The sequence below is a fragment of the Martes martes genome (genome assembly GCF_963455335.1).
Source record: "Martes martes genome assembly, chromosome: 5".
In the NCBI taxonomy this organism is placed as follows: domain Eukaryota; kingdom Metazoa; phylum Chordata; class Mammalia; order Carnivora; family Mustelidae; genus Martes; species Martes martes.
In genome coordinates this window covers 83,895,608-83,908,262 of record NC_137892.1, presented here as the reverse complement: position 1 = coordinate 83,908,262, position 12,655 = coordinate 83,895,608, and the positions used below count along the sequence as shown (strand labels likewise).

The window sequence follows — 12,655 nt, the reverse complement described above, 5'->3', positions numbered from 1 at the left end:
TTTCCTCACTAGTGCAAGGGAAAAGCTGAGCTAAGTCAAGTAAGATGCACACACACATTCCTGGAAGGATAATTTTAGAGGCAAAGCAGACTCTAATTCGAAATTGCCTCTGCCACTTAGAACCACACGGAGATGCTCCTAGCCTTATGAAATGTTATCAAGCGACTGAGTTTTGCCAGTGGTGGAAGTGGTCGCAAGCCACTGTGGCTTCCTTGCTGGGCGAGGGAAGAGAAGGAGGGGGCAGTTTATTAGAAATAGCTTCAGGAAGGATGCGATCACGGCGGACATACAAAGCCACGGGCTATTGATTGCAAATCTGGCAAGGCTGCAGGCCGTTCTCATTGCAGGCAGGGCAGCGCAGGGCCCGATAGGACTCCTTAAATCTGTTGGCCAGCATGGAGAACTTGCTGCCGTGGCACAGAGAGCAGGTGGCACTGCCCGACCCTCGGCAGTGAAAACAGTTGTCCTCAGGAAGCTCCCCTTCCTGCAAGAGACAGGTCAGGGTTTAGTGACAGCAGTTCCAGACCATGGTTCCGAAACAGGGCGAAGCAGCACAGGGCTGCCCAACAGGCAGAGTACAAAATGCTTCCCAAAAATGCCAGTGCGGAAACTGGCCAGAGGCACAGAATACTCATTGGAATTTTATCAGAGAGGATTTCCCGGATGGAATCTCTAAGGCAGCAGCCCCTGCCTTGCCTTTTGTACCTTTCCCTTCCTCGTCACCCTTATCACCATCTGATCTGTGATTTCCATATGCTCTACCAGGATGAGGGCTTATTCTTCCTTGTTGCCAAATACTAACAGCGAACACTTGTAGCATGCTTAGTAGGGGCCAGGTATGGTTCTAAGAGCTTTCTCTACATCCACCTATCTAATCCATATGATATCCTGGCAAGACAGTGCAAGTATTAGCATCCTTCCTGCAGATAGGAAAATGAGAGACTGAGAAGTTCAGTTATCTGGCTGTGGTCACACAGCCTGGAAGAGAGGAGGCAGGTTTTGATCCCAGGTGATGGAGCACCAGAGTTCCTGCTCCTCGGGATTATGCACACAGCCCCTCCCTGTAGCTGTCCCAACAGCCAGCATTCTTGTGTGACTGACTGAGGGACTGAGGTCAAGAACTGTGAGAGACTCGAGGTTACAATCCTCTAAAGTTTAGCTCTGAATTCTTGCAGTACTTTCTTTCTTTTCTTTGAGAACTGTGATAAAGCCTGGGACAGCAATTAGGCACCTTGGACAGTTCCCTTGACCGCTATGAATCTTTGTTTTTCTGCAAAATGGGACTGGTAATGCTCACCACTCAGAGTAGCTGCAATATGAAATGACAGAGTATATGAAAAGACCACAATATATTATCTGCCATATTACAGATTCTCCATAAAAGTCAGTTCAATTCTAAGCCTTGCCAGTAAGTCTGGACTTACTAGTCCTTGACTCGCATCTTACAGAAAATGCCCCGTCTACTGCCATTCTCCTTCCCTAAGACATCTCAAGGAAACCGGCAGACTTTATACTCTGCAAAGACTGTGCATAGACCACGAACCTTCCAAGAAATAAGGGGTGGTACCAGATCGATAACAGGTGAATCCAGCCCCAAGGCCCGTCTATTTTACCTGCTAAACATCTCTCAAATCCACCCAGGTTTCTCCATCCCCGACCAAAATCCTAGTCCAGACATCCACCAATTCTGGCATGGATCCAGGGTGGAGCCCTGCCTCTCTTCTTGTGGGCTGTTCTCCCCAACCCAGTTGACTCCTATTTGGTTTTAGATGTCAGCTTAGCAGTACCTACACCCCTGGCCCAGGAGGCCTGACCTGTCTGTACCGCCCCAAGCATGCCAGGTCTCATAATCTACTGGAAGCTTCTGCTGACCACATGGGAAGCTCTCTGTGCTAGTCCCTGTCACCATCACACCCAAGCCTTAAACTGCAGTGCCTGGCACAGTATCTGTCATTCACATGTTTGCTGAATGAATGAACAAAAAGACAGTATCTACAGAACCCTTCCAATTCTTAAATTCTAGGAACTCACAAGATGGCTGGAGTCCACTGGGTGGCTTCACCCAGCCAATACAGCTCTCTTTTATAACTTAAGAATAAAAATAATCTTGAAAAGGGTGGCATAAATTCTGAAAGTGGTTCCATTGTGCTACAAAGTACCTAAGAAGGCATTAAATTTCATTTATTCTAGATTTAAGGAACAGAAGTGATTACCCAACTGACAAAAACCTAAATGATGTCTATGCATCCTTTCGTTAATATTTTATTGATTGTGGCCATATTTTGATATATTAACAATGGGGAAAGTTGTTTTCTTCCCTTAAAATGTTCAAAAGAGATGTATTTGCCAAAATATTCTTTGAGCAAATTGTCACGGTCCATTTTTTTCTGCCATATCCACATGTTTTTGTTTTGTACTGGATCCCAGTGAGATTTTAATGTTGCCAAAGGAAGTATAGTAAAATCCTACCATAATGCCATCCATGTCAACCAAAAATTAATTTGCATAGAATGACAGGTTCAGATATTAAAAGATTAAGGAAACAACCTGGTGACCCTGCTGCAGGGAAAAAAACAAATCATCGATCAAGTTTTCTCTACTGTCATGTGGTTATACAATGAAGTATTAGAGGTATCACTGGAGTTTCTACTCTTACCCTGGGATACCACCCTCCTTCCAACACTTGCCCTCGGCCTGCTGATTGGATCTTTTAATGAGTCATTAAATCAAGTGTTACTGAGCCTCTACTCTGTCCATGGCATGCGAGACGTAAGCTTCTGTCTTCCATTCCCGGGTTTTTAAATTCTTCTCAGAAAATAGTAAGAGGACTTAGAACATCACTGTACTGCACATCTTAGGTTCCAGAACTGACAGACCTAACCCAAACCACCTCTTACTAGCTCCACGAGCAAGGAAAGGGGTTCAGCTTCCATGGCAGACTCAAAGGCTTGGGTAAGCCTGAAGGAGCTAAGAAGCACCAATCTGGAGGCTGCTCTGCGGGCAGGTTAAGACGATATGATTGGTAGTCAGGTGGACTGGGCTTTGACCCCTGGCTCTGATGACCTCTGGCAAGTTACTTAACTTCTTTGTGCCTTGATTTCCCTAGTTACAGAAGAAGACTGCTAACAACACCTCCCTCAGAGAGTCCTCGTGAGAATGGAAGAGCCTAACGCATGGAAAGCACTGGGCATGGTGCCCAGTGGTAAGAGGCCCTCAATAAATGGCAGCTCTTATTATTATTACTTCAAAGGCAAGATCTTTATAAAGCATAAAAAAGCCCAGATGACTTACGGTCTTGGATCCACAGAACTCACAGCCAGATTTTCCCCCTTCCGTATTTCGCTGTGGCTCAATTCAATCATTCCTCTCCTTTTCTTTTACAGTTAATACAGAGGGTCAGCATGGTCTGGCTTTTAGCCTTGGCCCGCTCTTTCATCAAGGTTCTCACTGCTTCCTGTTCCATCATCTAACACAACAAAGAGTCTCCTGGTCGGAAGGGGCTCCTTGATGTTCTCCGACCCTCTTTTATACAATAAAACCTGTCTGGGCATTTATTGCACGAGGGATTTGGCAAACAAATAGCAATTTAAAACAGAGTTTAAAAGACAGGCAAGTACAGTATAACCTTTCACAGCAACTTTCTGCTGCACACTTCTGTCCTAGTTTATAGTAGTAGAGCGAAAACACATGGATCTCTCCAAACTGAATTTAAAGATAATTGTCAAAAAAAAAAAAAAAGATAATTGTCATGTCAGGCCGGTTGCTGCTTTTTTATTCAGGCCCACAGCATGACCTGCATTTTATCGTGCCTGGCTCTCTTCTGAAAATATACACTCCAACAAATTACAGAATGGTGTGAAAAAGAGTAGAATTAATGAATTTTAAAGTGGGAAGGTAATGCTTTGGATCACAATGTTTAGTAGTCTGCCTGCTGCTCTGCTAGGTTCTGAACAGCAAGAGAAGGTAGAAGCACAATACTTCCTACCAGCTGGCTCTCTGGTTCCGAATTCTAATAGTCTTTCCACAAACATTTAACTAATATTTACTGCACACCTACTCTATGCCAGGCTCTATTTTTATTTTTTTTTTTTTTTTGACATGGGAATTCCTATGCCACACCCAACATAAATACGGCACCTGCCCTCGTGGAGAAAAATTCTAGTGGGTGAAAGTTAACATTAACCAAAGATTTACACAGGGAAATCTATGACTGCAACTGAAAAGGGGGGTGAGGTGCTCTGAGGGGTCCAGTCTTGGATATTTCATCCTCCTAGAAGTGAGGGGAGGCCCCTCTAAAGAAGTGATGTCTCCACTGAGATTTCAGGTGCTAAGGGCAAAGCAGTGGGGAATATGGAGAACATTCTAGGCACAGGGAAGTTGCCTCTGGCAGGAAAGGGCAAAGACCATATGAGTGGTAGCTAGAAGGGCAGTACGTCTGACAGAATGAGAAGAGATGTTTAAGAGAAGGCTAAAGAAGTGAACAGGTTATCTACTGTTTTTCTGTTTGCTTGCTTGTTTTTTTAAAGATTTTATTTATTTATTTGACAGAGATCATAAGTAGGCAGAGAAGCAGGCAGAGAGAGAGAGGGAAGCAGGCTCCCCGCTGACCAGAGAGCCCGATGCGGGGCTCGATCCCAGGACCCTGAGATCATGACCTGAGCCGAAGGCCTAGGCTTAACCCACTGAGCCACCCAGGCGCCCGGCTATCTACTGTTTTATTCCAAGAAGTGAGAGGTCACTGAAGTTTGCAGTGGGGAAAAAGAGTGATGAAGGGGAGACGTGATCGTATTTGCATTTCAGAAATATCAAGTGTGAGATCAGGTTGCAAAGAGATATGAGTCCTTGTGAGCAGAACTTTAATAAGAATCTTCTGCTGGAGTCTGGTCATGACCTTCTGGTTTCTGCCCTCTAAACCCTACCAGGTAGAGACATCACTCACTATGAGGAAGTCCCTTGCCCATTCTGTCACACCAACCCTGAGGAGGTGAGAGTGAGTCCCACAGTAAAGCTGAAACTCCCAAGGGATAGAAACCAAAGAGAGAGAAAATCCATTTCTGCTGCTATCCAAGCTTTTACCCTCTTAGCTTAAATCCATCAAAATTGCTTTTCCCACTGCCAATCCCACACGGTGAACTAATGAATATCATCACTCTACCTCCTCATCTGAGCATGTCTGAGCAACGGTTTCCAAGGTGAGGAGTCAGCACCTCTGAGAGGTGTGGGCAGAAAATCATTCTAAGTATTTCTATTTACTTTTTATCTTAAAAAGGCAAGAAATTAAACTTCAATCATACTTTCAAAAGAAACTGGTATGCTAATTTTTAATAAATTAGTTGCTACTGGCCTCTTCAATGGGTCAGGCAGTCCGCAGACAAATATAGGACCCAAGGAGCCCTGGAGCAAGCATGATGGAAACTGACCTCATAGCACGTAAAGTGCCAGTGGTGTCCCGGCTCATTCATTCACTTCAAGCATACTGCAGCATAAAGAAGTTCCACTGTCCCTGGTCCAGTGGATGTACAGAGGATAGTGCTTAGTTTTAAGTAAACTAATCTCTACAAAATCCAGACACATGGCTTGATAAGATTCATTAAGGAAACTGGATTGAGGATAACCCCAATAACAGAAGCACAAGCAAACCCGTAAGAAAAAGAACAGAGCTGATTTTTCCCATCTCTGGAAGCTGTTCTATGCCACACTATATGCAGAGTGAAAACAGTAAATACCTAATCAGCTCTCAGAAGAAGTCACCAAAAACAACTAAAATCATGCATATTTGAAATATAGATGTAACTATTATTGCTAATCACATACCATTAAAATGTAATAAACTTAAAATTCCTTGACATTTTTAACAGTTAGACACCTAAAGTATTTATATTGACGTTTTCACTTAAGTAGTGCACAGTCAAAACCATGTGGAGACCACTGCTGTAGGGCCAATTCCAAGGAGGAGAGTGAACCACAATGACACACCTGTGGGTACTGGCTATGGGGGAAAGTGCTTTCCGCGTCTGGCAAATGCCCGTCGTTCTGGTCACGGTCTCCATAGATTTCTTCTTTGCTCACCAAAGACTCTTCCTCAGCCTCTTCTTCCTTCTGGAGAATTTTCCTCATGAAATCTCTCTTGTCCATTGGGGTTCGGATGATTTTCAAGTTATTCGTATAGATGATGATCTTTCCAAAATCTATAATAGGTGGGGACTAGAGAAATGGAGAATGAGCATGGCGACTTACCAGCAATCATGACATACAGGGCTGCAGAACCTGTTCAACATCCCGGGAAACAGGTGACAAAGAACTTGTCTAGCACTTAGAATTCCAAAAGACCCTAAAGCTACAACTCGCGCCCGGGTTTGCTGGCTCTCTCTAAAAGCCCTGAAAACCAGCTTCCTTCTCCCTGTTGATGGTAACCAACCATCGCTGAACGAATCCTATGACTGGGCTGTAAGACTCCGCAGGGCCGAAGCCGAAGCTTCTATTCCCATTACATATCACAGTAGCTGAGGCAGAGCTGGGCACAGCGGGTGTTTTATAAACACAGAAGAGTGCTTAAAAAGAAAACAGCTCTCCAAAATGTTTATATATAAATGATAATATTGGATAAAATTTACTGAATTATTATTTTACTCTAGTGGATAGCATTTTTTTGTGTGTCAGACATCATGCTAAGCGTTTTACAAACATTACCTCACTTTCCCCTCAAACATCCCTTGAGGTGGATGTTATGATTTCTACATTTTACAGATAAGGAGACTGAGTCACAGTGGGGTTAAGAGCCTCCCAAGGTTATCAGTGGCTGGGATTCGAACCCCAGTCTAACTCTAAAGCCCATATTCTTAACACCTACACTGCACTATTCACAAGCATTTCCCCTCAAAAAACCTGTAAGATCATTATGTATATAATGATCATATATATATATATACACATATATATATACAGAGAGAGAGAGAAGAGAGAGAAGTGATCTTACATATATGTAATGATCTTATATATGTAATGTTTTTATTATCTGTATAATACATTAATCTTTTTAGGTCAATAATTATATTTCTGCAGCATCATTACTAATAGCTTATGTTCCTTTACGTGGATTTTTTATGTATGACTTGGTAATTTGCTGAGGAATAATTTAGGCAATACTACAATGCAGCAGAGAAGCATGGAGGAGTAAATGTTTGGGGATTACTTAACTAAGAACCCAGAGATAAGAAAGCTTGGCAACAAACAAGACCAATCTTAATACTGCTGTTCACCAATTGTAAAATACAGGAGAGTCATCTGGCCTCTTAGAACCTCACTTTCCTCATTCCAAATGGGGTGACATCTAACTGGCAGACATCACCACAGACAAAATCATTATGAAACCAGGAATGCCTTGGGGCACCTAGGAGGCTCAGTTGGTTGAGCGTTCAAACTGCAGAGCCCTGTTCAGGTCGTGATCTCAGGGTTGAAAGATCGAACCCTGAGTCGGACTCTGTGTCCAAACTGGAGCCTGCTTAAGATCCTCTCTCCCTTTCCCTCTGCCCCTCGCCTCCTTCACGCACGTGCGCAAACTATCAGGAAAACAAAACAAAAAACAGGAATACTTGGATACTGGGTGGTAAGCAGGTGCTGTCCTGCGACTTCCGTGTGCCCTCCTGTCGCCCACAGCTCTCTTTAGGGAGCCTCTACTGTCCCCAAACCCAGTAATGTAGCCATTAACGCTTAGGAGCCCAGGTCACAGGACCCCGTCCCAAAGCTCTGCTGGCTTCTGTGCTGACAGGGCAATGTTCCTGGGGTGCAAGATTTTGATGCTCATCCCTGAGGCCAATTATATCGATCTCTAGGGGTGGAAGTGCAATGACGAATATATAAAACAGGGTTTTCAAAGCTAAAGATACTATGCAGGGTTGTTGCTATTGCTGTTGCTGGCACTTAAAACTGTTCATTAGTACTGCGTGCACAATCATGCTACACAGCTAAATACATCAGCGCCAAATACTCCGCCTGCATTTACAGAAGTGTGGAAACCAAATTCATTGGGATGCCACAATCAAGCAGTCTCCTATATAGAGCCATAACACATTCAGTCGCAACCTGGCTGAAACAGGACTTCAGTACTGGGATCCCCTTCCTTAGAACACTCAGAGAGTTTTCTATCACATTATTTATGAAGCCATGAGCTTCCTACTTGGCCCTGTCTTCTCTCCCTCTCTTCAAGGGATCGTGTGGCAGCTTCCCTTTCCTATTGTTTGATGCACACTGGGTTCCTGTTTCACACTCTGGACTATCAGTTTCTGAACATCAGAAGATAAAGATGGTGGCACTTTTAGAAGGTTCCATTTCCACTTCCACTAATAGCCAAAGAGGTTTAGTTACTAGGGAGTTTTTTTTTTTTTTTCACATGTAGAACTGGTTTTTTTCAAGGTGAAACTCTTAACCTACTGAAAAAAAAATTGTGGTCATCTGGTCCAACCTCCTGCCTCTAAGTTGGTCTGTATCTGAGACACCGAAGATAATACACTTATTTTTAATGTACTTGAAAGAAGGAGGGTCCCAAATCACCTGTAAGGTGTGTTTATGTTTCAGTCACCCCGACAGCCAAGTTCTTCCTTGTGTCTAAGGAAACCCTCAAGGTGTAACTAAAGTTCACATTATCTGGTGACATCCAGTTGCCTGTGAGGAACACACATTCTTGCATTACAGAGGGCCAGGAGGAAGCCAAGAATTTTTGTGTTTCCTTCCATAGCGCCCAGAATGGCAACTTGGGTGAGCTTCATAAGTGCTCTGACGTCCCTGGCCACGTGCCTGGAGACTCCTATTCAGGCACCATGAAACCTTTCCGCTTAAAATAACAGGGACACCTTTCTGAGTTCTAGAAATGCAAAGGGCTATGGAGGCAGGCAGGCCTGAGGTCAATTTTTCTGTGCAAGATTTGCAAGTTACCAAACCCCATGTGTTATTTTTCCAATTTGTAAAATTCTCAAAGAATTGCCTTGAAAATGCAATGACATATATACAAAAGACGTGTTCAGTAAATGCCATGTCCCTTCCTTCCCTTCCATTTTTTTTAAATGAAACTTATAAACTTCAAATGGTTTCAATTCTTTAAAATATTTATTTGTTTATAACCACTTTCTCTATCATATAAAAAAATTTTTTTAAAGACTCAGTATTTCTTTGATGAGAACCTGGTCATTATCACAAAGGTAGGGATTACTTGCTAAGCACATCCAGTGTTCCAGGCACAATGCTGAATGTTTCTTACATATAATCTTTTTTTAATCACGACAACAATCTTCATAAGTAGATACTTTTATTTACTCTCATCTCATAGAAAATGACATTGAAGCACGGCAAGATTAAGTGGTCTGTCAAGCTCCCACAGTAAGTAGGCAAGGGGACAGCAAGCCTGGATTTAAAAGACATCAGAGCCCCTGCTCTTTTTTTTTTTTTTTTAAGACTTTACTTATTTATCTGAGAAAGACCGAGAGAGAGAGAAAGAGAGAGCACAGAAAGGCAGAGGGAGCAGGAGAAGCAGGCTCCCTGCCAAGCAGGGTCCCCAAAGCAGGGCTCGATCCCAGAACCCTGAGATCGAGACCTGACCCGAAGGCAGACGCTTAACTGACTAAGCCACCCAGCTGCCCACGCCTGCTTTTTTTAAATGATTATTTTTACTGTGGTAAAATACATAGTACATGAAATTTACCACTTTAACCACTTCTCAGTGGCATTATTATGTTCACACTATTGTGTAGCCCTTACCACCAGTCACCCCCAGAACTTCTTCATCTTCTCAAACTGAAACTGTATCCCCATTAAGCTCCCACTTCTCCCTTCCCCCAGCCCCTGGCAACCACTGCTCTATTTTCTGTCTCTATAAATCTGACTATTCTAGGCACTTCACATAGATGGAATCATATAATTATCTTTTTATGACTGGTTTATTTCACTTAGCATAATGTCTTCAAGTTTCATCTGTGCTGTAGCATGTGTCAGCATAGCCTTCCTTTTTAAGGCTGAGTAATATTCAACTGTGTGTATATACATTTTATTTGTCCGTTCGTTCATCTACCGATGGACATTTGGGTTGCTTCCACTCGTGAGCAACTGTGAATAAAGCTGCTATGAACACTGATGTACAAACACCTCTTCAAATTCAGAGCCTTTACTTATAATTGTTGTGCTTAACTGCTACCCAGTGTTGCTTCATAACCAATATTTACTAGGGTTTATTTTATGGTTGAATTCGCTACTGAAAACTCATGGCTTTCCAGCTCTCATTTCCTTATGTTTCATAAATACCACGGTGACAACCGGAGCTGCAAGAATCCATCCTGAGACTCTTATCCGGAGACTGGCTAAGATTGGGTGGTAGCATTTGGATCAGGCAGCAAAGAAAACAAGGATAACTGGATCAAACAGGAAACCTGATCAAGCAGGAATCAAACTCTGAACACGGTCTCCAGAGTACTGTGTTTAAACAATGTTGTGGTGCTGCTATGAAGACTCAGTTGTCTGGTTTTATAAGTCCTTACCAAATCATACATATACATAAGTGCCAAGTTGGACACAGGACTTGTAAAGGTCAGGTGGCCAAATTATCTACCATAGCCTGCACAAGGTCTGTATAAACCACAGCTTTGTAAAGTCTAAACATACAGGTAAGATTTAGTTTAAAAGAGATACTGTAAGTACAAGATATAGCCAAGAACCTAGGATATAATAAGCAGTTGGTAAATGGTAACTATTACTATTAACATCACCATTAATATTAATGGTGAGAATAGAATTGGAATAAAAAGAATAATTTTAGAGAATAAAAAGGAACATCCCACACAACCAAAAGCATGAGGAACCAGAAGATCTGGGTCCTTATTCTGACTTTGCACCTAATGACTCTCTAATACTGAGTGGATCCCGTAATAACTTGGCACTCGGTTTTCCTCATCTGCAAAATGGGAATGACCGTAGTTTGCCTTTCTCCTCCAGGCTGCGGTAAAGACCCAAGGACAAACTATGTGAAACTGCTTTGTAATGCGTAAGTCGCTCCACTAACATGGGGGTTGTTCACTCCAGCCCCTTTTATTATCAAAAAGAAACCTGGTATTATCTCTGATCAATGTGGATTCCCATAATTACACTTTTACCAATGTCAGAAAGGCCAGTGCATTTGTCTGTATAGACGAATTATCTGTTCTCTTAGGAAACTAACAATAAAAATGATTAGAGAGTAATTATCTGAATTTCACACTTTAAAGATGAGAGCATATCTTGGTGTACTATTCATTAATAACCTGGCACATTATATAACTGTATTTAATATAAAAGAAAAAAAGGCATTCATGGTCCCAATGGCAGCCATATACACATCTCCTTTTCATTTTTAGAAATCAGTGACTATTTTCCAAGTTCTTCTAGCTTCAAAGAAAATCATGTAGGGGCTTTTCATTACCCATGGTACTGGGGAAGAGAACTGAAATTAAGAGATAAAATACACATTTCAATTGAACTATTAGCTCAAACTTCTTCCCCAAGTAACATTTCCTCTGTTTGACATGCTTTTCGCCATTTCTTCCCAGGATTCCAACCACTCAGTGTTCACACTAATGAGCAATGGAAAGGCAAAATAAACAAAGAAACAAACATTTTTTAAAAGCAGGCAGCAGGAGGGGGATAGGAAATAAAGTAAGACATAGATAAACCACAAGCTGAATAACTGGCGGGAGTGAAATGAGCACCTTCGAACACTCAGCTCTTTCAGGAAACAAAACAACCAGTTGTCACATGATTTTCTAAAACTCAGTACGGCAAGCTGAAAACCACTGCATCTCTATTTAATTTACTTACCAAGATAACTCAGCCAATGGCCCAATTACAATTTACTACCCTGGATGGAACTGAATACTGTACATGCTCATTGCACTTTCCAATAAGGAGGCAACAAGCATGCTATTCTTGTCCCAGAAATATCATTCCAATAGCGGCTTCCCAATTGGAGCACCTACAGCTCTGGTTGGTACTGGAGCATGAGCAAGATAGAAATTTGAATCAGTTAGGTGTTTTCCTATATACGTTTTAGTCCTTAAAGTTCATACACCATGCACAATACCAACCTTATGGTCATTCGCCTTGTAATCATTGAAGAAAGGCTGGCTGCCCGCCAAACTGTAGGCATTGCCCTCTCTAAACACGCTGATCCTTTGAGCAGTCAGCTTAGGGGAGTATGGTTGGGGCTTGGGGGCTTCCCCAGACCCATAAACACCATCCACTGGTTCAAGGGACTCTTGGAGAAAACTGTGAGGGTATTCCTCCTTTGGCGACTCTAATTCCTGCCCATCCTCAAAGACCTGCTTCAACACTCTGCCACTGTAGGAGGAAGAGATTTTAAATCGTACTTTCCGTGGTTTGCCATCACTCTTCTGGTTCAGCTTCTTCTCAGGGTCCTCCATCAGTAGAAATTTCACCCTGTGGTTTGCAGGCTTCAGTGTAGCCAGTAAAATTTGGGGCTCTGAGGAAAAGGCATTTTATTTTCTCTCCTCTTGCATATAATTAATTCAAGTTGGTGCTGGGGTGTGCTCAGTTTACAGCAACTGACACCCACACATTAAATATTGATAGACCCTCATGCCAACGTAGGCAATTGTGGGTTTACGGAGCGGACGGAGCA

At 42.6% G+C, this 12,655-nt stretch overlaps 1 protein-coding gene across 1 annotated transcript; it reads right to left on the bottom strand.

Moving 5' to 3' along the window:
• Positions 1-301: 301 nt before the first annotated feature.
• On the bottom strand, positions 302-12,437 carry GRXCR2 (glutaredoxin and cysteine rich domain containing 2; the record flags this gene model as incomplete). Its single annotated transcript, XM_080803651.1, has 3 exons — positions 302-484; positions 5,977-6,204; positions 12,102-12,437. The coding sequence occupies 3 exons, from the start codon at positions 12,435-12,437 to the stop codon at positions 302-304; spliced, it is 747 nt and encodes a 248-aa protein (XP_080659777.1).
• Between the last annotated feature and the right edge of the window lie 218 nt (positions 12,438-12,655).